The 26,019-nt window shown below is 53.8% G+C and overlaps 1 protein-coding gene across 1 annotated transcript in view; it reads right to left on the bottom strand.

The window, feature by feature from the left end:
* Positions 1 to 629: 629 nt before the first annotated feature.
* The window catches only part of ldlrad4a (low density lipoprotein receptor class A domain containing 4a), an 84,776-nt gene continuing 59,386 nt past the window's right edge, over positions 630 to 26,019 (bottom strand). The window contains exons 2-4 of the mRNA XM_071369087.1: positions 8,263 to 8,429; positions 1,948 to 2,001; positions 630 to 1,584 (exon numbers count right to left, since the gene is read on the bottom strand). Of these exons, the coding sequence (XP_071225188.1) occupies positions 985 to 1,584; positions 1,948 to 2,001; positions 8,263 to 8,429 (821 nt within the window). The 3' untranslated portion in view covers positions 630 to 984. The remainder of the gene's footprint in view (positions 1,585 to 1,947; positions 2,002 to 8,262; positions 8,430 to 26,019) is intronic.

The raw sequence follows: 26,019 nt of genomic DNA, 5'->3' as shown, positions 1-26,019 counted from the left end.
CAGGTTAAAGAATGATTTTCAAGCCGTGAGACAATTGAGACATGGATTGTGTATGTGTGCCATTCAGAGGTTGACTGGACAAGACAAAAGAAAATGAAGTGCCTTTGAATACGGTATGGTAAAAGGTGCCAGGCGCACCGGTTAGTGTCCAGAACTACAACTCTGCTGGGTTTTTCACGCTCAACAGTTCTCCGTGTGTATCAAGAACGGTCCACCACCCAAAGGACATCCAGCCTACTTGACACAACTGTGGGAAGCATTGTGGTCAACATGGGCCAGCATCCCTGTGGAACGCTTTCCACACCTTGTAGAGTCCGTGACCCGATGAATTGAGGCTGTTCTGAGCGCGAAAGGTGGTGATGCAACTCAATATGTTTGGTATACTCAGTGTGTCTTTAAACTGAGCTGCCGTGCTGGAGTTAGTTTCAGGGGACGTTAGGCTGGATCAGAGTTGTGGATGATAACAGAAAAATAACCAGTCGTTCAAAACGTCTGGAGCCCACACAAACAATCAAACTAGGAGAAGCTTTTAAACAATGAGTTAGGTCAACTTCAGATTTCTGATGATATATCCCATCGATTTAGCAGAATCATGAACACTCTAATTTGGATTTGAATTGGTTTGGAGGTTTGTGCACTGATCCGGAATTTTTATTTATTTTTTAAAGACAATAAAAGCCATAACTTCTATAAATGGGTACAGTCTTTCAAACAAAATCAGTGTCAACAATCTTATTTTAAATAAATGAAAAGCATACAAAAGTAAACAAACAAGAAATGAGCTACGAAGCCTTAGTGTTCAAGCAGAAGCCCACAGCTCTTGAACGCCGAACGAAGGAATACAAAAAGAGTGTTTGTAAGCTTGGCCCCTCAGGTTTCTTCGTATTGTGCATGGGGAAGGCTGAGAGGAGGCCACTCCCCTTCAGCTGAGAGGGGTGGGTCCTGTTTGGTACAGACCAGGTACAACCCCCCCCCCCACCACCCTCACACTGGTTTGTCCCGTCGTCTGTCCCTATTCTTCTCCTTGTCCTTGACCTTGACCTTGACCTTGCCAGAGCCAGAGGAGCCTGTGGTGGTTGTGCTTTCGTTGCTCATCTGCCTGTCTCTGTCTGTCAGTGTCCTGTCTTTGCTCCCTGTCCACTGGGCGAACGGCTCTTTATTGCTGTACTGGTTCTGGTGGTGAAACACAGAGGATCCTGGGTAGTGACCTATGACCTCGCTGTAGGTGGGAGGCATTCCCTCCATGCGTTCGGCGGCACTGACACCAGAGTTACTGCTGGGGGGCCGAGGGCCACCGCTGTGGACGTAAACATGGATCAGGTCGCTGTGGAAGATGGTCCTGTTGGGGGGGGGTCTGATGGATGCTCTGCTCAGCTCCAGCTGCTGCTCTGGGTCTCTCAGCTGTAAGGTACATGGGCCTTTATAGGGCGGCAGCTCCTCCCCATCAGAAAGACAGATGGTGGGCGGCAGGTCAATGTCCTGCTGCAGGTAGGGGTAGGTGGGCTGGAAGCGGCTGAAATGCTCCCGTTGCATAAAGGAGGGGGGGTTGAACCTCTCCTGGATCGGCCTGGGCCCATACATCACCTATAGGGGGGGGGGGGGGGGGGGGGGAGATGCAGTCAGTACTTCAGGGATTTAACCAACGCTATGGACTGCACTGTGTAGCAGCATATCAAATCACAAGGCTAAGTAAATATTAACACTATACTTTAAATGTATATTATCTGATTCAAGTGAGACAGAGAAGCTGCTCTGAATATATCAGGGGTCCAGTGGAACACAGTCAAGGGGCTTGCACTGTGTTAACCTATCAAATGACAATGCAAGGTATACTGTGTTAACCTATCAAATGACAATGCAAGGTACACTGTGTTAACCTATCAAATGACAATGCAAGGTACAAGGAACAACGGTAGACGATCCATGATGTACATTTTTCCCACTCACCTCTGTGGTTCCCTGCTGCATCACCAAACTGTTGGTTGGCCACACACAGCCATCCTGCGAGAGACAGGCACAGAGAGAGACATTAAGAGAGAGGGAGAGAAGGAACAGGGGAGAAAGAAAGGGGGTGGGGGATGGAGAGAGCAGAGGAGAAAGAGAAGAGGTGGGAGAGAGAGAGGAGAGAGGGGTAGGAAGGGAGAAAGAGAGGTAGAGGAGAGGGAAAGAGAGAAGGAGGGAGGGAGAGAGGAGAGAGGGGTAGGAAGAGAGAAAGAGAGGAGGTGGGAGAGAGCAGAGGAGAGGGGAAGAGAAGAAGTGCGAGGGAGAGAGGAGAGAGGGGTAGGAAGAGAGAAAGAGAGGAGGTGGGAGAGAGCAGAGGAGAGGGGAAGAGAAGAGGTGCGAGGGAGAGAGGAGAGAGGGGTAGGAAGAGAGAAAGAGAGGTAAAGGAGAGGGAGAGAGAGAAGGAGGGAGGGAGGAGAGGAGCCGGGAGCCCCACTGTGTCTGGAAGGGGCTGGGAGCCCCACTGTATCTGGAAGAGGCTGGGAGCCCCACTGTGTCTGGAAGGGACTGGGAGCCCCACTGTGTCTGGAAGGGGCTGGGAGCCCCACTGTGTCTGGAAGGGGCTGGGAGCCCCACTGTGTCTGGAAGGGGCTGGGAGCCCCACTGTGTCTGGAAGGGGCTGGGAGCCACACTGTGTCTGGAAGGGGCTGGGAGCCCCACTGTGTCTGGAAGGGACTGGGAGCCCCACTGTGTCTGGAAGGGGCTGGGAGCCCCACTGTGTCTGGAAGGGGCTGGGAGCCCCACTGTGTCTGGAAAGGGCTGGGAGCCCCACTGTGTCTGGAAGGGGCTGGGAGCCCCACTGTGTCTGGAAGGGGCTGGAAGCCCCACTGTGTCTGGAAGGGACTGGGAGCCCCACTGTGTCTGGAAGGGGCTGGGAGCCCCACTGTGTCTGGAAGGGGCTGGGAGCCCCACTGTGGTTGGAAGGGGCTGGGAGCCCCACTGTGTCTGGAAGGGGCTGGGAGCCCCACTGTGTCTGGAAGGGGCTGGGAGCCTCACTGTGTCTGGAAGGGGCTGGGAGCCCCACTGTGTCTGGAAGGGGCTGGGAGCCCCACTGTGTCTGGAAGGGGCTGGGAGCCTCACTGTGTCTGGAAGGGGCTGGGAGCCCCACTGTGTCTGGAAGGGGCTGGGAGCCTCACTGTGTCTGGAAGGGGCTGGGAGTCCCACTGTGTCTGGAAGGGGCTGGAAGGGGCTGGGAGCCCCACTGTGTCTGGAAGGGGCTGGGCGCCAAACTGTGGTTGGAAGGGGCTGGGAGCCCCACTGTGTCTGGAAGGGGCTGGGAGCCCCACTGTGTCTGAAAGGGGCTGGGAGCCTCACTGTGTCTGGAAGGTGCTGGGAGCCCCACTGTGTCTGGAAGGGGCTGGGAGCCCCACTGTGTCTGGAAGGGGCTGGGAGCCCCACTGTGTCTGGAAGGGGCTGGGAGCCCCACTGTGTCTGGAAGGGGCTGGGAGCCCCACTCTGTCTGGAAGGGGCTGGGAGCCCCACTGTGTCTGGAAGGGGCTGGGAGCCCCACTGTGTCTGGAAGGGGCTGGGAGCCCCACTGTGTCTGGAAGGGGCTGGGAGCCCCACTGTGTCTGGAAGGGGCTGGGAGCCACACTGTGTCTGGAAGGGGCTGGGAACCCCACTGTGTCTGGAAGGGGCTGGAAGGGGCTGGGAGCCCCACTGTGTCTGGAAGGGGCTGGGAGCCCCACTGTGTCTGGAAGGGGCTGGGAGCCTCACTGTGTCTGGAAGGGGCTGGGAGCCCCACTGTGTCTGGAAGGGGCTGGGAGCCCCACTGTGTCTGGAAGGGGCTGGGAGCCCCACTGTGTCTGGAAGGGGCTGGGAGCCCCACTGTGTCTGGAAGGGGCTGGGAGCCCCACTGTGTCTGGAAGGGGCTGGGAGCCCCACTGTGTCTGGAAGGGACTGGGAGCCCCACTGTGTCTGGAAGGGGCTGGGAGCCCCACTGTGTCTGGAAGGGGCTGGGAGCCCCACTGTGTCTGGAAGGGGCTGGGAGCCCCACTGTGTCTGGAAGGGGCTGGGAGCCACACTGTGTCTGGAAGGGGCTGGGAGCCCCACTGTGTCTGGAAGGGACTGGGAGCCCCACTGTGTCTGGAAGGGGCTGGGAGCCCCACTGTGTCTGGAAGGGGCTGGGAGCCCCACTGTGTCTGGAAGGGGCTGGGAGCCCCACTGTGTCTGGAAGGGGCTGGGAGCCCCACTGTGTCTGGAAGGGGCTGGAAGCCCCACTGTGTCTGGAAGGGACTGGGAGCCCCACTGTGTCTGGAAGGGGCTGGGAGCCCCACTGTGTCTGGAAGGGGCTGGGAGCCCCACTGTGGTTGGAAGGGGCTGGGAGCCCCACTGTGTCTGGAAGGGGCTGGGAGCCCCACTGTGTCTGGAAGGGGCTGGGAGCCTCACTGTTTCTGGAAGAGGCTGGGAGCCCCACTGTGTCTGGAAGGGGCTGGGAGCCTCACTGTGTCTGGAAGGGGCTGGGAGCCCCACTGTGTCTGGAAGGGGCTGGGAGCCTCACTGTGTCTGGAAGGGGCTGGGAATCCCACTGTGTCTGGAAGGGGCTGGAAGGGGCTGGGAGCCCCACTGTGTCTGGAAGGGGCTGGGCGCCAAACTGTGGTTGGAAGGGGCTGGGAGCCCCACTGTGTCTGGAAGGGGCTAGGAGCCCCACTGTGTCTGAAAGAGGCTGGGAGCCTCACTGTGTCTGGAAGGGACTCTGTGTCTGGAAGGGGCTGGGAGCCCCACTGTGTCTGGAAGGGGCTGGGAGCCCCACTGTGTCTGGAAGGGGCTGGGAGCCCCACTGTGTCTGGAAGGGGCTGGGAGCCCCACTGTGTCTGGAAGGGGCTGGGAGCCCCACTCTGTCTGGAAGGGGCTGGGAGCCCCACTGTGTCTGGAAGGGGCTGGGAGCCCCACTGTGTCTGGAAGGGGCTGGGAGCCACACTGTGTCTGGAAGGGGCTGGGAGCCCCACTGTGTCTGGAAGGGACTGGGAGCCCCACTGTGTCTGGAAGGGGCTGGGAGCCCCACTGTGTCTGGAAGGGGCTGGGAGCCCCACTGTGTCTGGAAGGGGCTGGGAGCTCCACTGTGTCTGGAAGGGGCTGGGAGCCCCACTGTGTCTGGAAGGGGCTGGAAGGGGCTGGGAGCCCCACTGTGTCTGGAAGGGGCTGGGAGCCCCACTGTGTCTGGAAGGGGCTGGGAGCCTCACTGTGTCTGGAAGGGGCTGGGAGCCCCACTGTGTCTGGAAGGGGCTGGGAGCCCCACTGTGTCTGGAAGGGGCTGGGAGCCCCACTGTGTCTGGAAGGGGCTGGGAGCCCCACTGTGTCTGGAAGGGGCTGGGAGCTCCACTGTGTCTGGAAGGGGCTGGGAGCCCCACTGTGTCTGGAAGGGGCTGGAAGGGGCTGGGAGCCCCACTGTGTCTGGAAGGGGCTGGGAGCCCCACTGTGTCTGGAAGGGGCTGGGAGCCTCACTGTGTCTGGAAGGGGCTGGGAGCCCCACTGTGTCTGGAAGGGGCTGGGAGCCCCACTGTGTCTGGAAGGGGCTGGGAGCCCCACTGTGTCTGGAAGGGGCTGGGAGCCCCACTGTGTCTGGAAGGGGCTGGGAGCCCCACTGTGTCTGGAAGGGGCTGGGAGCCCCACTGTGTCTGGAAGGGGCTGGGAGCCCTACTGTGTCTGGAAGGGGCTGGAAGGGGCTGGAAGGGACTGGGAGCCCCACTGTGTCTGGAAGGGGCTGGGGAGCCCTCTCTCTCACTGTCTCCCTATCCTTCTAGCTATCTCTCACTCTCTCACTGTCTCTCTCTCTCACTGTCTCCCTATCCTTCTAGCTATCTCTCACTGTCTCTCTCACTGCAGTCTGCAGTTCTTGTGTGTGTCACAAAAGGCACCCTATTCCCTATTTATGGGCCCTGGTCAAAAGCAGTGCACTACATAGGGAATAGGGTGTCATGCCATTTGTGACACAGTCCTCTCCTCTGCGTTTGGTGTTCAGAATCCACTGTCCACGGTCCACGGTCTAAATCTAGACAGGACCAGCTGGGTTTATCTGCAGTTTGATTACACTAACATAATGACAGTCTAGGGTAGCTAACAAAGTGAGAGACACAGGGGAAGAGTAGTATTTGGAAAGAGGGAAAAATCAGAATAAGAGGATTCTGGAATTCTGGAATATGATACAACAGCGTAAAGGCCACCTCCCTCCCTGCTGCCAGCCCCTGGAGGAAGATCAAACACTACCCAGACAACCAGAGACCATTCTGTGGGCAGTGTGCATATAGCCTGTCTTCTCTTGAGAGCCAGGTCTGCTTAGGGTGGCCTTTCTCAATAGCAAGGCTATGCTCACTGGGTCTGTACATAGTCAAAGCTGTCCTTAAGTTTGGGTCAGTCACAGTGGTCAGGTATTCTGCCACTGTGTACTCTAGGGGCCAGATAACATTCTAGTTTGATCTGTTTTTTTGTTGATTCTTTCCAATGTGTCAAATAGTTATCTTTTAGTTTTCTCATGATTTGGTTGGTTCTCATCCATCCATCCATCCATCTATCTCTCTTTCTCTGTCACTGTCTATATCTGCTCTTTCTTCCTTTCTCTATCTCCTTCTCTATCATTTCTCTCTCTCCAGTCGCTCTCCTCTCCTCAGCAGCGGGAGCAGTACACTGCACTATCCTCCTAGCTCCTCCTAACTTCTTCAGCTCCTCCAGCTCCTCCAAGCTCCACTAGCTCCTCCAGCTCCTCCTAGCTCCTCCAGCTCCTACTTGCTCCCCCTAGTTCCTCCAGCTCCTCCTAGCTCCTCCAGCTCCTACTTGCTCCCCCTAGTTCCTCCAGCTCCTCCTAGCTCCTTCTAGCTCATCCTAGCTCCTCCTAGCTCCTCCTAGTGCCCCCAGCTCCTCCTAGCTCCTCCAGCTCCTCTAGCTCCTCCTAGCTCCTCCTAGTGCCCCCAGCTCCTCCTAGCTCCTCCAGCTCCTCTAGCTCCTCCTAGCTCCTACTTGCTACCCCAGCTCCTCCTAGCTCCTCCAGCTCATCCTAGCTCCCCCAGCTCCTCCTAGCTCCTACTTGCTCCCCCAGCTCCTCCTAACTCCTCCAGCTTATCCAGCTCCCCCAGCTCCTCCTAGCTGCTACTTGCTCCTCCTAGCTCCCCCAGCACCTCCTAGCTCCTACTTGCTCCTCCTAGCTCCCCCAGCACCTCCTAGCTCCTACTTGCTCCTCCTAGCTCCCCCAGCACCTCCTAGCTCCTACTTGATCCTCCTAGCTCCCCCAGCACCTCCTAGCTCCTACTTGCTCCTCCTAGCTCCCCCAGCTCCTCCTAGCTGCTACTTGCTCCTCCTAGCTCCCCCAGCACCTCCTAGCTCCTACTTGCTCCTCCTAGCTCCCCCAGCACCTCCTATCTGCTACTTGCTCCTCCTAGCTCCCCCAGCACCTCCTAGCTCCTACTTGCTCCTCCTAGCTCCCCCAGCACCTCCTAGCTCCTACTTGATCCTCCTAGCTCCCCCAGCACCTTCTAGCTCCTCCTATCTCCTACTTGCTCCCCCAGCTCCTCCTAGCTCCTCCAGCTCTGCTCACTGCACCCAGCCAGACTCATCAATAAAAATGAGGAGGAAGCAGCTATCCTAATGCCTCTCTAACTAGCTGTCTCTCTGCCTCTCTGTCTTCTCTGTCCCTCTGTCTCTCTGTCTCTCTGCCTCTCTGTCTTTCTGTCTTTCTCCGTCTCTCTGTCTCTGTCTTTCTCCGTCTCTCTGTCTTTCTCTGCCTCTGTCTTTTTCTGTCTCTCTGCATCAGAGTCTAGACGATGGCTTCTGCACCACTCTGCTCTCTGTCTCTCTGTTCTCTCAGTCTCTCCATCTCTCTGTCTCTCTGCTCTCTGCACTGGGGACAAAAAATGTTTAAGGACAAATTAAGTCATACATCAAAATCTTGACACATAGGTCCATGTATGCACACACACACACACACACACACACACACACACACACACACACACACACACACACACACACACACACACACACACACACACACACTCATCATTTATTAGGTAGGTAGGTAGGTAGGTAGGTAGGTAGGTAGGTAGGTAGGTAGGTAGGTAGGTAGGTAAGATAGGTAGGTAGGTAGGTAGGTAGGTAGGTAGGTAGGTAGGTAGGTAGGTAGGTAGGTAGGTAAGATAGGTAGGTAGGTAGGTAGGTAGGTAGGTAGGTAGGTAGGTAGGTAGGTAGGTAGGTAGGTAGGTAGGTAGGTAGGTAGGTAGGTAGGTAGGTAGGTAGGTAGGTAGGTAGGTAGGTAGGTAGGTGTGTACTGACGTGCTGCATGTTGACCTGATCCCGCTGTCTGTCCTGGTCGTGGCTGTGTGTCTGTCTGCTAAAGAAGGCCAGGGCAGACAGCCTGTGGTTCAACAGACAGATAATCACCACCACCATCACTGTCATCACCACCATTATGATTACTATCTGAACAAACTCCAGTTCAGCTGAAACAGAGAGAGAAACACAGAGAGAGAGAGAGGTTTAATAGACATGTCAAATCCAGTGATATTCCAGTGCACTATATAGAGTATGGTGTAGAATGTAGAAGATTCAGGAGCTAGGTGTTGTTATGCGTCTGACCACGAGAGGGCAGCAGAGATAGCACAACCAAACAGACATATTCACTGATGGTATTTGCTGATCCACAAGGGTGTGGAGAGAGAGAGAGATACAGAGAGAGAGATACAGAGAGAGACAGACAGAGAGAGAGATACAGAGAGACAGACAGAGAGAGGGATACAGAGAGAGACAGACACAGACAGACAGACAGACAGACAGACAGACAGACAGACAGACAGACAGACAGACAGACAGACAGACAGACAGACAGATAGAGATAGAGATAGACAGGTAGGCAGACAGTCAGGCAGGCAGACAGAGCATATATACTGGGTCTATACTGGGTCTGAGGTATATACTGAGGTATATAGTGGGGCAGAGGTATATACGGGGTCTGAGGTATATACTGGGTCTGAGGTATATACGGGATCTGAGGTATATACTGGGGCTGAGGAATATATTTGGGCTGGGGACCCTGTGTGGGTATATACTGGGGCTGGGGATCCTGTGTGGGTATATACTAGGGCTGAGGTTCCTGTGTTGGTATATACTGGGGCTGGGGGTCCTGTGTTGGTATAAACCCGGGGCTGCGGATCCTGTGTTGGGTATATACTGGGGCTGAGATTCCTGTGTTGGTATATACTGGGGCTGGGGTTCCTGTGTTGTAATATATTTGGGCTGGGTTTCGTGTGTGGGTATATACTGGGGCTGGGTGTCTTGTGTGGGTATAGACTGGGGCTGGGGATCCTGTGTTGGTATATACTGGGGCTGGGGTTCCTGTGTGGCTATATATTTGGGCTGGGTTTCGTGTGTGGGTATATACTGGGGCTGGGGTTCCTGTGTTGGTATATACTGGGGCTAGGATCCTGTGTTGGTATATACTGGGGCTGGTGTTCCTGTGTGGGTATATACTGGGGCTGGGGATCCTGTGTGGGTATATATTTGGGCTGGGGTTCCTGTGTGGGTATATATTTGGGCTGGGGATCCTGTGTGGGTATATATTTGGGCTGGGGATCCTGTGTTGGTATATATTTGGGTTGGGGATCCTGTGTGGGTATATACTGGGGCCGGGGGTCCTGTGTAGGTATATACTAGGGCTGGGGATCCTGTGTTGGTATAAACTGGGGCTGGGGATCATGTGTTGGTATATACTGGGGCTGGGGTTCCTGTGTGGGTATATACTGGGGCTGGGGTTCCTGTGTGGGTATATACTGGGGATGGGGTTCCTGTGTTGGTAAATACTGGGGCTGGGGATCATGGGTTGGTATATACTGGGGCTGGGGGTCCTGTGTTGGTATAAACCCGGGGCTGCGGATCATGTGTTGGTATATACTGGGGCTGGAGTTCCTGTGTGGGTATATACTGGGAATGGGGTTCCTGTGTGGGTATATATTGGGGCTGGGGGTCCTGTGTGGGTGTATACTGGGACTGGGGAACCTGTGTTGGTATATACTGGGGCTGGGGTTCCTGTGTGGGTATATACAGGGGCTGGGGTTCCTGTGTTGGTATATACTGGGGCTGGGGTTCCTGTGTTGGTAGATACTGGGGCTGGGTTACCTGTGTGGGTATATACTGGGGCTGGGGTTCCTGTGTGGGTATATACTGAGGCTGGGATTCCTGTGTTGGTATATATTGGGGCTGGGGTTCCTGTGTTGGTATATACTGGGGCTGGGGTACCTGTGTGGGTATATACTGGGGCTGGGGTTCCTGTGTGGGTATATACTGGGGCTGGGGTTCCTGTGTGGGTATATACTGGGGCTGGGGTACCTGTGTTGGTATATACTGGGGCTGGGGTTCCTATGTTGGTATATATTGGGGCTGGGGTTCCTCCGTTGGTATATACTGGGGCTGGGGTACCTGTGTGGGTATATACTGGGGCTGGGGTTCCTCTGTTGGTATATATTGGGGCTGGGGTTCCTGTGTTGGTATATACTTGGGCTGGAGATCCTGTGTGGGTATATACTGGGGCTGGGGATCCTGTGTTGGTATATACTGCGGCTGGGGTTCCTGTGTGGGTATAGACTGGGGCTGGGATTCCTGTGTTGGTATATACTGCGGCTGGGGTTCCTGTGTGGGTATATACTGGGGCTGGGGTTCCTGTGTGGGTATAGACTGGGGATGGGTTTCCTGTGTGGGTATATACTGGGGCTGGGGTTCCTGTGTGGGTATATATTGTGGCTGGGGATCCTGTGTGGGTATATACTGGGGCTGGGGATCCTGTGTGGTTATATACTGGGGCTAGGATCCTGTGTTGGTATATACTGGGGCTGGTGTTCCTGTGTGGGTATATACTGGGGCTGGGGTTCCTGTGTGGGTATATATTTGGGCTGGGGATCCTGTGTTGGTATATATTTGGGTTGGGGATCCTGTGTGGGTATATACTGGGGCTGGGGTTCCTGTGTGGGTATATACTGGGGCTGGGGATCCTGTGTTGGTATATATTTGGGTTGGGGATCCTGTGTGGGTATATACTGGGGCTGGGGGTCCTGTGTGGGTATATACTGGGGCTGGGGATCCTGGGTTGGTATATACTGGGGCTGGGGTTCCTGTGTTGGTATAAACTGGGGCTGGGGATCATGTGTTGGTATATACTGGGGCTGGGGTTCCTGTGTGGGTATATACTGGGGCTGGGGTTCCTGTGTGGGTATATATGGGGCTGGGGTTCCTGTGTGGGTATATACTGGGGCTGGGGTACCTGTGTGGGTATATACTGGGGCTGGGGTTCCTGTGTGGGTATATACTGAGGCTGGGATTCCTGTGTTGGTATATACTGGGGCTGGGGTTCCTGTGTTGGTATATACTGGGGCTGGGGTTCCTCTGTTGGTATATACTGGGGTATATACTGGGGCTGGGGTTCCTCTGTTGGTATATATTGGGGCTGGGGTTCCTGTGTTGGTATATACTTGGGCTGGAGATCCTGTGTGGGTATATACTGGGGCTGGGGATCCTGTGTTGGTATATACTGCGGCTGGGGTTCCTGTGTGGGTATATACTGGGGCTGGGGTTCCTGTGTTGGTATATACTGCGGCTGGGGTTCCTGTGTGGGTATACACTGGGGCTGGGGCTCCTGTGTGGGTATAGACTGGGGATGGGTTTCCTGTGTGGGTATATATTTGGGTTGGAGATCCTGTGTGGGTATATACTGGGGCTGGGGGTCCTGTGTGGGTATATACTGGGGCTGGGGATCCTGTGTTGGTATATACTGGGGCTGGGGTTCCTGTGTTGGTATAAAATGGGGCTGGGGATCATGTGTTGGTATATACTGGGGCTGGGGTTCCTGTGTGGGTATATACTGGGGCTGGGGTTCCTGTGTGGGTATATATGGGGCTGGGGTTCCTGTGTGGGTATATATGGGGCTGGGGTTCCTGTGTGGGTATATACTGGGGCTGGGGTACCTGTGTGGGTATATACTGGGGCTGGGGTTCCTGTGTGGGTATATACTGAGGCTGGGATTCCTGTGTTGGTATATATTTGGGTTGGGGATCCTGTGTGGGTATATACTGGGGCCGGGGGTCCTGTGTAGGTATATACTAGGGCTGGGGATCCTGTGTTGGTATAAACTGGGGCTGGGGATCATGTGTTGGTATATACTGGGGCTGGGGTTCCTGTGTGGGTATATACTGGGGCTGGGGTTCCTGTGTGGGTATATACTGGGGATGGGGTTCCTGTGTTGGTATATACTGGGGCTGGGGATCATGGGTTGGTATATACTGGGGCTGGGGGTCCTGTGTTGGTATAAACCCGGGGCTGCGGATCATGTGTTGGTATATACTGGGGCTGGAGTTCCTGTGTGGGTATATACTGGGAATGGGGTTCCTGTGTGGGTATATATTGGGGCTGGGGGTCCTGTGTGGGTGTATACTGGGACTGGGGAACCTGTGTTGGTATATACTGGGGCTGGGGTTCCTGTGTGGGTATATACAGGGGCTGGGGTTCCTGTGTTGGTATATACTGGGGCTGGGGATCCTGTGTTGGTATATACTGGGGCTGGGGTACCTGTGTGGGTATATACTGGGGCTGGGGTTCCTGTGTGGGTATATACTGGGGCTGGGGTTCCTGTGTGGGTATATACTGGGGCTGGGGTACCTGTGTTGGTATATACTGGGGCTGGGGTTCCTCTGTTGGTATATATTGGGGCTGGGGTTCCTCCGTTGGTATATACTGGGGCTGGGGTACCTGTGTGGGTATATACTGGGGCTGGGGTTCCTCTGTTGGTATATATTGGGGCTGGGGTTCCTGTGTTGGTATATACTTGGGCTGGAGATCCTGTGTGGGTATATACTGGGGCTGGGGATCCTGTGTTGGTATATACTGCGGCTGGGGTTCCTGTGTGGGTATAGACTGGGGCTGGGATTCCTGTGTTGGTATATACTGCGGCTGGGGTTCCTGTGTGGGTATATACTGGGGCTGGGGTTCCTGTGTGGGTATAGACTGGGGATGGGTTTCCTGTGTGGGTATATACTGGGGCTGGGGTTCCTGTGTGGGTATATATTGTGGCTGGGGATCCTGTGTGGGTATATACTGGGGCTGGGGATCCTGTGTGGTTATATACTGGGGCTAGGATCCTGTGTTGGTATTTACTGGGGCTGGTGTTCCTGTGTGGGTATATACTGGGGCTGGGGTTCCTGTGTGGGTATATATTTGGGCTGGGGTTCCTGTGTTGGTATATATTTGGGTTGGGGATCCTGTGTGGGTATATACTGGGGCTGGGGTTCCTGTGTGGGTATATACTGGGGCTGGGGATCCTGTGTTGGTATATATTTGGGTTGGGGATCCTGTGTGGGTATATACTGGGGCTGGGGGTCCTGTGTGGGTATATACTGGGGCTGGGGATCCTGTGTGGGTATATATGGGGCTGGGGTTCCTGTGTGGGTATATATGGGGCTGGGGTTCCTGTGTGGGTATATACTGGGGCTGGGGTACCTGTGTGGGTATATACTGGGGCTGGGGTTCCTGTGTGGGTATATACTGAGGCTGGGATTCCTGTGTTGGTATATACTGGGGCTGGGGTTCCTGTGTTGGTATATACTGGGGCTGGGGTTCCTCTGTTGGTATATACTGGGGTATATACTGGGGCTGGGGTTCCTGTGTGGGTATATACTGCGGCTGGGGTTCCTGTGTGGGTATATACTGGGGCTGGGGTTCCTGTGTTGGTATATACTGCGGCTGGGGTTCCTGTGTGGGTATATACTGGGGCTGGGGCTCCTGTGTGGGTATAGACTGGGGATGGGTTTCCTGTGTGGGTATATATTTGGGTTGGGGATCCTGTGTGGGTATATACTGGGGCTGGGGGTCCTGTGTGGGTATATACTGGGGCTGGGGATCCTGTGTTGGTATATACTGGGGCTGGGGTTCCTGTGTTGGTATAAACTGGGGCTGGGGATCATGTGTTGGTATATACTGGGGCTGGGGTTCCTGTGTGGGTATATACTGGGACTGGGGTTCCTGTGTGGGTATACAGTGGGGAGAACAAGTATTTGATACACTGACAATTTTGCAGGTTTTCCTACTTACAAAGCATGTAGAGGTCTGTAATTTTTATCATAGGTACACTTCAACTATGAGAGAAGGAATCTAAAACAAAAATCCAGAAAATCACATTGTATGATTTTTAAGTAATTAATTTGCATTTTATTGCATGACATAAGTATTTGATGCATCAGAAAAGCAGAACTGAATATTTGGTACAGAAACCTTAGTTTGCAATTACAGAGATCATACGTTTCCTGTAGTTCTTGACCAGGTTTGCACACACTGCAGCAGGGATTTTGGCCCACTCCTCCATACAGACCTTCTCCAGATCCTTCAGGTTTCGGGGCTGTCGCTGGGCAATACGGACTTTCGGCTCCCTCCAAAGATTTTCTATTGGGTTCAGGTCTGGAGACTGGCTAGGCCACTCCAGGACCTTGAGATGCTTCTTACGGAGCCACTCCTTAGTTGCCCTGGCTGTGTGTTTCGGGTCGTTGTCATGCTGGAAGACCCAGCCACGACCCATCTTCAATGCTCTTACTGAGGGAAGGAGGTTGTTGGTCAAGATCTCGCGATACATGGCCCCATCCATCCTCCCCTCAATACGGTGCAGTCGTCCTGTCCCCTTTGCAGAAAAGCATCCCCAAAGAATGATGTTTCCACCTCCATGCTTCACGGTTGGGATGGTGTTCTTGGGGTTGTACTCATCCTTCTATTCCTCCAAACACGGCGAGTGGAGTTTAGAGCAAAAAGCTCTATTTTTGTCTCATCAGACCACATGACCTTCTCCCATTCCTCCTCTGGATCATCCAGATGGTCATTGGCAAACTTCAGACGGGCCTGGACATGCGCTGGCTTGAGCAGGGGGACCTTGCGTGCGCTGCAGGATTTTAATCCATGACGGCGTAGTGTGTTACTAATGGTTTTCTTTGAGACTGTGGTCCCAGCTCTCTTCAGGTCATTGACCAGGTCCTGCCGTGTAGTTCTGGGCTGATCCCTCACATTCCTCATGATCATTGATGCCCCACGAGGTGAGATCTTGCATGGAGCCCCAGACCGAGGGTGATTGACCGTCATCTTGAACTTCTTCCATTTTCTAATAATTGTGCCAACAGTTGTTGCCTTCTCACCAAGCTGCTTGGCTATTGTCCTGTAGCCCATCCCAGCCTTGTACAGGTCTACAATTTATCCCTGATGTCCTTACACAGCTCTCTGGTCTTGGCCATTGTGGAGAGGTTGGAGTCTGTTTGATTGAGTGTGTGGACAGGTGTCTTTTATACAGGTAACGAGTTCAAACAGGTGCAGTTAATACAGGTAATGAGTGGAGAACAGGAGGGCTTCTTAAAGAAAAACTAACAGGTCTGTAAGAGCCGGAATTCTTACTGGTTGGTAGGTGATCAAATACTTATGTCATGCAATAAAATGCAAATTAATTACTTAAAAATCATACAATGTGATTTTCTGGATTTTTGTTTTAGATTCCGTCTCTCACAGTTGAAGTGTACCTATGATAAAAATGACAGACCTCTACATGCTTTGTAAGTAGGAAAACCTGCAAAATCGGCAGTGTATCAAATACTTGTTCTCCCCACTGTATATGGGGCTGGGGTTCCTGTGTGGGTATATATGGGGCTGGGGTTCCTGTGTGGGTATATACTGGGGCTGGGGTACCTGTGTGGGTATATACTGGAGCTGGGGTTCCTGTGTGGGTATATACTGAGGCTGGGATTCCTGTGTTGGTATATACTGGGGCTGGGGTTCCTGTGTTGGTATATACTGGGGCTGGGGTTCCTCTGTTGGTATATACTGGGGCTGGGGTTCCTCTGTTGGTATATATTGGGGCTGGGGTTCCTGTGTTGGTATATACTTGGGCTGGAGATCCTGTGTGGGTATATACTGGGGCTGGGGATCCTGTGTTGGTATATACTGCGGCTGGGGTTCCTGTGTGGGTATATACTGGGGCTGGGGTTCCTGTGTTGGTATATACTGCGGCTGGGGTTCCTGTGTGGGTATATACTGGGGCTGGGGCTCCTGTGTGGGTATAGACTGGGGATGGGTTTCCTGTGTGGGTATATACTGGGGCTGGGGTTCCTGTGTTGGTATATACTGCGGCTGGGGTTCCTGTGTGGGTATATACTGCGGCTGGGGATCCTGTGTTGGTATATACTGCGGCTGGGGTTCCTGTGTGGGTATATACTGGGGCTGGGGTTCCTGTGTTGGTATATACTGGGGTATATACTGGGGCTGGGGTTCCTCTGTTGGTATATATTGGGGCTGGGGTTCCTGTGTTGGTATATACTTGGGCTGGAGATCCTGTGTGGGTATATACTGGGGCTGGGGATCCTGTGTTGGTATATACTGCGGCTGGGGTTCCTGTGTGGGTATATACTGGGGCTGGGGTTCCTGTGTTGGTATATACTGCGGCTGGGGTTCCTGTGTGGGTATATACTGGGGCTGGGGCTCCTGTGTGGGTATAGACTGGGGATGGGTTTCCTGTGTGGGTATATACTGGGGCTGGGGTTCCTGTGTTGGTATATACTGCGGCTGGGGTTCCTGTGTGGGTATATACTGCGGCTGGGGATCCTGTGTTGGTATATACTGCGGCTGGGGTTCCTGTGTGGGTATATACTGGGGCTGGGGTTCCTGTGTTGGTATATACTGCGGCTGGGGTTCCTGTGTGGGTATATACTGGGGCTGGGGTTCCTGTGTGGGTATAGACTGGGGATGGGTTTCCTGTGTGGGTATATACTGGGGCTGGGGTACCTGTGTGGGTATATACTGGGGCTGGGGATCCTGTGTGGTTATATACTGGGGCTAGGATCCTGTGTTGGTATATACTGGGGCTGGTGTTCCTGTGTGGGTATATACTGGGGCTGGGGTTCCTGTGTGGGTATATATTTGGGCTGGGGATCCTGTGTTGGTATATATTTGGGTTGGGGATCCTGTGTTGGTATATACTGGGGCTGGGGATCATGTGTTGGTATATACTGGGGCTGGGGTTCCTGTGTGGGTATATACTGCGGCTGGGGTTCCTGTGTGGGTATATACTGGGGATGGGGTTCCTCTGTTGGTATATACTGGGGTATATACTGGGGCTGGGGTTCCTCTGTTGGTATATATTGGGGCTGGGGTTCCTGTGTTGGTATATACTTGGGCTGGAGATCCTGTGTGGGTATATACTGGGGCTGGGGATCCTGTGTTGGTATATACTGCGGCTGGGGTTCCTGTGTGGGTATATACTGGGGCTGGGGTTCCTGTGTTGGTATATACTGCGGCTGGGGTTCCTGTGTGGGTATATACTGGGGCTGGGGCTCCTGTGTGGGTATAGACTGGGGATGGGTTTCCTGTGTGGGTATATACTGGGGCTGGGGTTCCTGTGTTGGTATATACTGCGGCTGGGGTTCCTGTGTGGGTATATACTGCGGCTGGGGATCCTGTGTTGGTATATACTGCGGCTGGGGTTCCTGTGTGGGTATATACTGGGGCTGGGGTTCCTGTGTTGGTATATACTGCGGCTGGGGTTCCTGTGTGGGTATATACTGGGGCTGGGGTTCCTGTGTGGGTATAGACTGGGGATGGGTTTCCTGTGTGGGTATATACTGGGGCTGGGGTACCTGTGTGGGTATATACTGGGGCTGGGGATCCTGTGTGGTTATATACTGGGGCTAGGATCCTGTGTTGGTATATACTGGGGCTGGTGTTCCTGTGTGGGTATATACTGGGGCTGGGGTTCCTGTGTGGGTATATATTTGGGCTGGGGATCCTGTGTTGGTATATATTTGGGTTGGGGATCCTGTGTTGGTATATACTGGGGCTGGGGATCATGTGTTGGTATATACTGGGGCTGGGGTTCCTGTGTGGGTATATACTGCGGCTGGGGTTCCTGTGTGGGTATATACTGGGGATGGGGTTCCTGTGTGGGTATAGACTGGGGATGGGTTTCCTGTGTGGGTATATACTGGGGCTGGGGTTCCTGTGTGGGTATATATTGTGGCTGGGGATTCTGTGTGGGTATATACTGGGGCTGGGGATCCTGTGTGGTTATATACTGGGGCTAGGATCCTGTGTTGGTATATACTGGGGCTGGTGTTCCTGTGTGGGTATATACTGGGGCTGGGGTTCCTGTGTGGGTATATATTTGGGCTGGGGATCCTGTGTTGGTATATATTTGGGTTGGGGATCCTGTGTGGGTATATACTGGGGCTGGGGGTCCTGTGTGGGTATATACTGGGGCTGGGGATCCTGTGTTGGTATATACTGGGGCTGGGGATCATGTGTTGGTATATACTGGGGCTGGGGTTCCTGTGTGGGTATATACTGGGGCTGGGGTTCCTGTGTGGGTATATACTGGGGATGGGGTTCCTGTGTTGGTATATACTGGGGCTGGGGATCCTGTGTGTGTATATATTTGGGCTAGGGATCCTGTGTGGGTATATACTGGGGCTAAGGTTCCTGTGTGGGTATATACTGGGGCTGGGGGTCCTGTGTTGGTATAAACCCGGGGCTGCGGATCATGTGTTGGTATATACTGGGGCTGGAGTTCCTGTGTGGGTATATACTGGGAATGGGGTTCCTGTGTGGGCATATATTGGGGCTGGGGGTCCTGTGTGGGTATATACTGTGGCTGGGGTACCTGTGTTGGTATATACTGGGGCTGGGGTTCCTATGTTGGTATATACTGGGGCTGGGGTTCCTGTGTGGGTATATACTGGGACTGGGGAACCTGTGTTGGTATATACTTGGGCTGGGGTTCCTGTGTTGGTATATACTGGGGCTGGGGTACCTGTGTGGGTATATACTGGGGCTGGGGTTCCTGTGTGGGTATATACTGGGGCTGGGGTACCTGTGTGGGTATATACTGGGGCTGGGGTTCCTGTGTGGGTATATACTGAGGCTGGGATTCCTGTGTTGGTATATATTGGGGCTGGGGTTCCTGTGTTGGTATATACTGGGGCTGGGGTACCTGTGTGGGTATATACTGGGGCTGGGGTTCCTGTGTGGGTATATACTGGGGCTGGGGTTCCTGTGTGGGTATATATTGGGGCTGGGGTTCCTGTGTTGGTATATACTGGGGCTGGTGTTCCTGTGTGGGTATATACTGCGGCTGGGGTTCCTGTGTGGGTATATATTGTGGCTGGGAATCCTGTGTGGGTATATACTGGGGCTGGGGTTCCTGTGTGGTTATATACTGGGGCTAGGATCCTGTGTTGGTATATACTGGGGCTGGTGTTCCTGTGTGGGTATATACTGGGGCTGGGGTTCCTGTGTGGGTATATATTTGGGCTGGGGATCCTGTGTTGGTATATATTTGGGTTGGGGATCCTGTGTGGGTATATACTGGGGCTGGGGGTCCTGTGTGGGTATATACTGGGGCTGGGGATCCTGTGTTGGTATATACTGGGGCTGGGGTTCCTGTGTGGGTATATACTGGGGCTGGGGTTCCTGTGTGGGTATATACTGGGGATGGGGTTCCTGTGTTGGTATATACTGGGGCTGGGGATCCTGTGTGTGTATATATTTGGGCTAGGGATCCCGTGTGGGTATATACTGGGGCTAAGGTTCCTGTGTGGGTATATACTGGGGCTGGGGGTCCTGTGTTGGTATAAACCCGGGGCTGCGGATCATGTGTTGGTATATACTGGGGCTGGAGTTCCTGTGTGGGTATATACTGGGAATGGGGTTCCTGTGTGGGTATATATTGGGGCTGGGGGTCCTGTGTGGGTATATACTGGGGCTGGGGTACCTGTGTTGGTATATACTGCGGCTGGGGTTCCTGTGTGGGTATATACTGGGGCTGGGGTTCCTGTGTTGGTATATACTGCGGCTGGGGTTCCTGTGTGGGTATATACTGGGGCTGGGGCTCCTGTGTGGGTATAGACTGGGGATGGGTTTCCTGTGTGGGTATATACTGGGGCTGGGGTTCCTGTGTTGGTATATACTGCGGCTGGGGTTCCTGTGTGGGTATATACTGCGGCTGGGGATCCTGTGTTGGTATATACTGCGGCTGGGGTTCCTGTGTGGGTATATACTGGGGCTGGGGTTCCTGTGTTGGTATATACTGCGGCTGGGGTTCCTGTGTGGGTATATACTGGGGCTGGGGTTCCTGTGTGGGTATAGACTGGGGATGGGTTTCCTGTGTGGGTATATACTGGGGCTGGGGTACCTGTGTGGGTATATACTGGGGCTGGGGATCCTGTGTGGTTATATACTGGGGCTAGGATCCTGTGTTGGTATATACTGGGGCTGGTGTTCCTGTGTGGGTATATACTGGGGCTGGGGTTCCTGTGTGGGTATATATTTGGGCTGGGGATCCTGTGTTGGTATATATTTGGGTTGGGGATCCTGTGTGGGTATATACTGGGGCTGGGGGTCCTGTGTGGGTATATACTGGGTCTGGGGATCCTGTGTTGGTATATACTGGGGCTGGGGATCATGTGTTGGTATATACTGGGGCTGGGGTTCCTGTGTGGGTATATACTGCGGCTGGGGTTCCTGTGTGGGTATATACTGGGGATGGGGTTCCTGTGTGGGTATAGACTGGGGATGGGTTTCCTGTGTGGGTATATACTGGGGCTGGGGTTCCTGTGTGGGTATATATTGTGGCTGGGGATCCTGTGTGGGTATATACTGGGGCTGGGGATCCTGTGTGGTTATATACTGGGGCTAGGATCCTGTGTTGGTATATACTGGGGCTGGTGTTCCTGTGTGGGTATATACTGGGGCTGGGGTTCCTGTGTGGGTATATATTTGGGCTGGGGATCCTGTGTTGGTATATATTTGGGTTGGGGATCCTGTGTGGGTATATACTGGGGCTGGGGGTCCTGTGTGGGTATATACTGGGGCTGGGGATCCTGTGTTGGTATATACTGGGGCTGGGGATCATGTGTTGGTATATACTGGGGCTGGGGTTCCTGTGTGGGTATATACTGGGGCTGGGGTTCCTGTGTGGGTATATACTGGGGATGGGGTTCCTGTGTTGGTATATACTGGGGCTGGGGATCCTGTGTGTGTATATATTTGGGCTAGGGATCCTGTGTGGGTATATACTGGGGCTAAGGTTCCTGTGTGGGTATATACTGGGGCTGGGGGTCCTGTGTTGGTATAAACCCGGGGCTGCGGATCATGTGTTGGTATATACTGGGGCTGGAGTTCCTGTGTGGGTATATACTGGGAATGGGGTTCCTGTGTGGGTATATATTGGGGCTGGGGGTCCTGTGTGGGTATATACTGTGGCTGGGGTACCTGTGTTGGTATATACTGGGGCTGGGGTTCCTATGTTGGTATATACTGGGGCTGGGGTTCCTGTGTGGGTATATACTGGGACTGGGGAACCTGTGTTGGTATATACTTGGGCTGGGGTTCCTGTGTTGGTATATACTGGGGCTGGGGTACCTGTGTGGGTATATACTGGGGCTGGGGTTCCTGTGTGGGTATATACTGGGGCTGGGGTACCTGTGTGGGTATATACTGGGGCTGGGGTTCCTGTGTGGGTATATACTGAGGCTGGGATTCCTGTGTTGGTATATATTGGGGCTGGGGTTCCTGTGTTGGTATATACTGGGGCTGGGGTACCTGTGTGGGTATATACTGGGGCTGGGGTTCCTGTGTGGGTATATACTGGGGCTGGGGTTCCTGTGTGGGTATATATTGGGGCTGGGGTTCCTGTGTTGGTATATACTGGGGCTGGTGTTCCTGTGTGGGTATATACTGCGGCTGGGGTTCCTGTGTGTGTCTATATTGTGGCTTGGAGATCCTGTGTGGGTATATACTGGGGCTGGGGTTCCTGTGTGGTTATATACTTGGGCTAGGATCCTGTGTTGGTATATACTGGGGCTGGTGTTCCTGTGTGGGTATATACTGGGGCTGGGGTTCCTGTGTGGGTATATATTTGGGCTGGGGATCCTGTGTTGGTATATATTTGGGTTGGGGATCCTGTGTGGGTATATACTGGGGCTGGGGGTCCTGTGTGGGTATATACTGGGGCTGGGGATCCTGTGTTGGTATATACTGGGGCTGGGGTTCCTGTGTGGGTATATACTGGGGCTGGGGTTCCTGTGTGGGTATATACTGGGGATGGGGTTCCTGTGTTGGTATATACTGGGGCTGGGGATCCTGTGTGTGTATATATTTGGGCTAGGGATCCCGTGTGGGTATATACTGGGGCTAAGGTTCCTGTGTGGGTATATACTGGGGCTGGGGGTCCTGTGTTGGTATAAACCCGGGGCTGCGGATCATGTGTTGGTATATACTGGGGCTGGAGTTCCTGTGTGGGTATATACTGGGAATGGGGTTCCTGTGTGGGTATATATTGGGGCTGGGGGTCCTGTGTGGGTATATACTGGGGCTGGGGTACCTGTGTTGGTATATACTGGGGCTGGGGTTCCTATGTTGGTATATACTGGGGCTGGGGTTCCTGTGTGGGTATATACTGGGGCTGGGGTTCCTGTGTTGGCATATACTTGGGCTGGGGTTCCTCTGTTGGTATATATTGGGGCTGGGGTTCCTGTGTTGGTATATACTGGGGCTGGGGTACCTGTGTGGGTATATACTGGGGCTGGGGTTCCTGTGTGGGTAGATACTGGGGCTGGGTTTCCTGTGTGGGTATATACTGGGGCTGGGGTTCCTGTGTGGGTATATACTGGGGCTGGGGTTCCTGTGTTGGTATATACTGCGGCTGGGGTTACTGTGTGGGTATAGACTGGGGCTGGGGTTCCTGTGTTGGTATATACTGGGGCTGGGTTTCCTGTGTGGGTATATACTGGGGATGGGGTTCCTGTGTGGGTATATATTGTGGCTGGGGATCCTGTGTGGGTATATACTGGGGCTGGGGATCCTGTGTTGGTATATACTGGGGCTGTGGTTCCTGTGTTGGTATATACTGCGGCTGGTGTTCCTGTGTGGGTATATACTGGGGCTTGGGATCCTGTGTGGGTCTATACTGGGGCTGGGATTCCTGTGTGGTATATACTGGGGCTAGGGCTACTGTGTTGGTATATAATGGGCCTGGGGTTCCTGTGTGGGTATATACTGGGGATGGGGTTCCTGTGTGGGTATATACTGGGTTTCCTGTGTGGGTATAAACTGGGGCTGGGGTTCCTGTGTGGGTATCTACTGGGGCTGGGGATCCTGTGTGGGTCTATACTGGGGCTGGGATTCCTGTGTGGTATATACTGGGGCTAGGGTTACTCTGTTGGTATATAATGGGACTGGGGTTCCTGTGTGGGTATATACTGGGGCTGGGGTTCCTGTGTGGGTATCTACTGGGGCTGGGGTTCCTGTGTTGGTATATATTGGGGCTGGGGTTCCTGTGTGGGTATATACTGGGGCTGGGGTTCCTGTGTGGGTATATACTGGGGCTGGGGTTCCTGTGTTGGTATATACTTGGGCTGGTGATCCTGTGTGGGTATATAATGGGCCTGGGGTTCCTGTGTGGGTATATACTGGGGCTGGGGTTCCTGTGTGGGTATATACTGGGGTTCCTGTGTGGGTATAAACTGGGGCTGGGGTTCCTTTGTTGGTATATACTTGGGCGGTGGTTCCTGTGAGGGTATATATTGGGGCTTGGGGTCCTGTGTGGGTATATACTGGGGCTGGGGATCCTGTGTGGGTATATACTGGGGCTGGGATTCCTGTGTGGTATATACTGGGGCTAGGGTTACTGTGTTGGTATATAATGGGCCTGGGGTTCCTGTGTGGGTATATAATGGGGCTGGGGTTCCTGTGTGGGTATATACTGGGGTTCCTGTGTGGGTATAAACTGGTGCTGGGGTTCCTGTGTTGGTATATACTGGGGCTGTGGTTCCTGTGTGGGTATATACTGGGGCTGGGGTTCCTGTGTTGGTATATACTGGGGCTGAGGTACCTGTGTGGGTATATACGGGGCTGTGGTTCCTGTGTGGGTATATACTGGGGCTGGGGTTCCTGTGTTGGTATATACTTGGGCTGGAGATCCTGTGTTGGTATATACTGGGGCTGGGGATCCTGTTTGGGTATATACTGGGGCTGGGGTTCCTGTGTTGGTATATACTGGGGCTGAGGTTCCTGTGTGGGTATACACTGCGGCTGGGGTTCCTATGTGGGTATATACTGGGGTTCCTGTGTGGGTATATACTGGGGCTGGGGTTCCTGTGTTGGTATATACTGGGGCTGGGGTTCCTGTGTGGGTATATACTGGGGCTGGGTTTCCTGTGTGGGTATATACTGGGGCTGGGGTACCTGTGTGGGTATATACTGGGGCTGGGGTTCCTGTGTGGGTAGATACTGGGGCTGGGGTTCCTGTGTTGGTATATACTGGGGCTGGGGTTCCTGTGTGGGTATATACTGGGGCTGGGTTTCCTGTGTGGGTATATACTGGGGCTGGGGTACCTGTGTGGGTATATACTGGGGCTGGGGTTCCTGTGTGGGTATATACTGGGGCTGGGGATCCTGTGTTGGTATATTCTGCGGCTGGGGTTCCTGTGTGGGTATAGACTGGGGCTGGGGTTCCTGCGTTGGTATATACTGCGGCTGGGGTTCCTGTGTGGGTATATACTGGGGCTGGGGTTCCTGTGTGGGTATATATTGTGGCTGGGCATCCTGTGTGGGTATATACTGGGGCTGGGGATCCTGTGTTGGTATATACTGGGGTTGTGGTTCCTGTGTTGGTATATACTGCGGCTGGGGTTCCTGTGTGGGTATATACTGGGGCTGGGGTTCCTGTGTGGGTATATACTGGGGCTGGGGTTCCTGTGTGGGTATATACTGGGGCTTGGGGTCCTGTGTGGGTATATACTGGGGCTGGGGATCCTGTGTGGGTATATACTGGGGCTGGGATTCCTGTGTGGTATATACTGGGGCTAGGGTTACTGTGTTGGTATATAATGGGCCTGGGGTTCCTGTGTGGGTATATACTGGGGCTGGGGTTCCTGTGTGGGTATATACTGGGTTTCCTGTGTGGGTATAAACTGGGGCTGGGGTTCCTGTGTTGGTATATACTGGGGCTGGGGTTCCTGTGTGGGTATATACTGGGGCTGGGGTTCCTGTGTTGGTATATACTGGGGCTGGGGATCCTGTGTTGGTATATACTGGGGCTGGGGATCATGGGTTGGTATATATTGGGAATGGGGTTCCTGTGTTGGTATCTACTGGGGCTGGGGTTCCTGTGTTGGTATATACTGGGGCTGGGGTACCTGTGTGGGTATATACTGGGGCTGGGGTTCCTGTGTGGGTATATACTGGGGCTGGGGTTCCTGTGTTGGTATATACTTGGGCTGGAGATCCTGTGTGGGTATATACTGGGGCTGGGGATCCTGTGTGGGTATATACTGGGGCTGGGGTTCCTGTGTTGGTATATACTTGGGCTGGAGATCCTGTGTGGGTATATACTTGGGCTGGAGATCCTGTGTGGGTATATACTGGGGCTGGGGATCCTGTGTGGGTATATACTGGGGCTGGGTTTCGTGTCTGGGTATATACTGGGGCTGGGGGTCCTGTGTGGGTATAGACTGGGGCTGGGGATCCTGTGTTGGTATATACTGGGGCTGGGATTCCTGTGTTGGTATATACTGGGGCTGGGGATCCTGTGTTGGTATATATTTGGGTTAGGGATCCTGTGTGGGTATATACTGGGGCTGGGGGTCCTGTGTGGGTATATACTGGGGCTGGGGATCCTGTGTTGTATATACAGGGGCTGGAGTTCCTGTGTGGGTATATACTGGGAATGGGGTTCCTGTGTGGGTATATATTGGGGCTGGGGGTCCTGTGTGGGTGTATACTGGGACTGGGGAACCTGTGTTGGTATATACTGGGGCTGGGGTTCCTGTGTGGGTATATACAGGGGCTGGGGTTCCTGTGTTGGTATATACTGGGGCTGGGGTTCCTGTGTTGGTATATATGGGGCTGGGGTTCCTGTGTTGGTATATATGGGGCTGGGGTTCCTGTGTGGGTATCTACTGGGGCTGGGGTTCCTGTGTTGGTATATATTGGGGCTGGGGTTCCTGTGTGGGTATATACTGGGGCTGGGGTTCC

The sequence above is a fragment of the Salvelinus alpinus genome, chromosome 26 (genome assembly GCF_045679555.1).
Source record: "Salvelinus alpinus chromosome 26, SLU_Salpinus.1, whole genome shotgun sequence".
Lineage (NCBI taxonomy): Eukaryota > Metazoa > Chordata > Actinopteri > Salmoniformes > Salmonidae > Salvelinus > Salvelinus alpinus.
The sequence above is the reverse complement of the archived record's forward strand: the minus strand, read 5'-3'. Positions and strand labels throughout refer to the sequence as shown.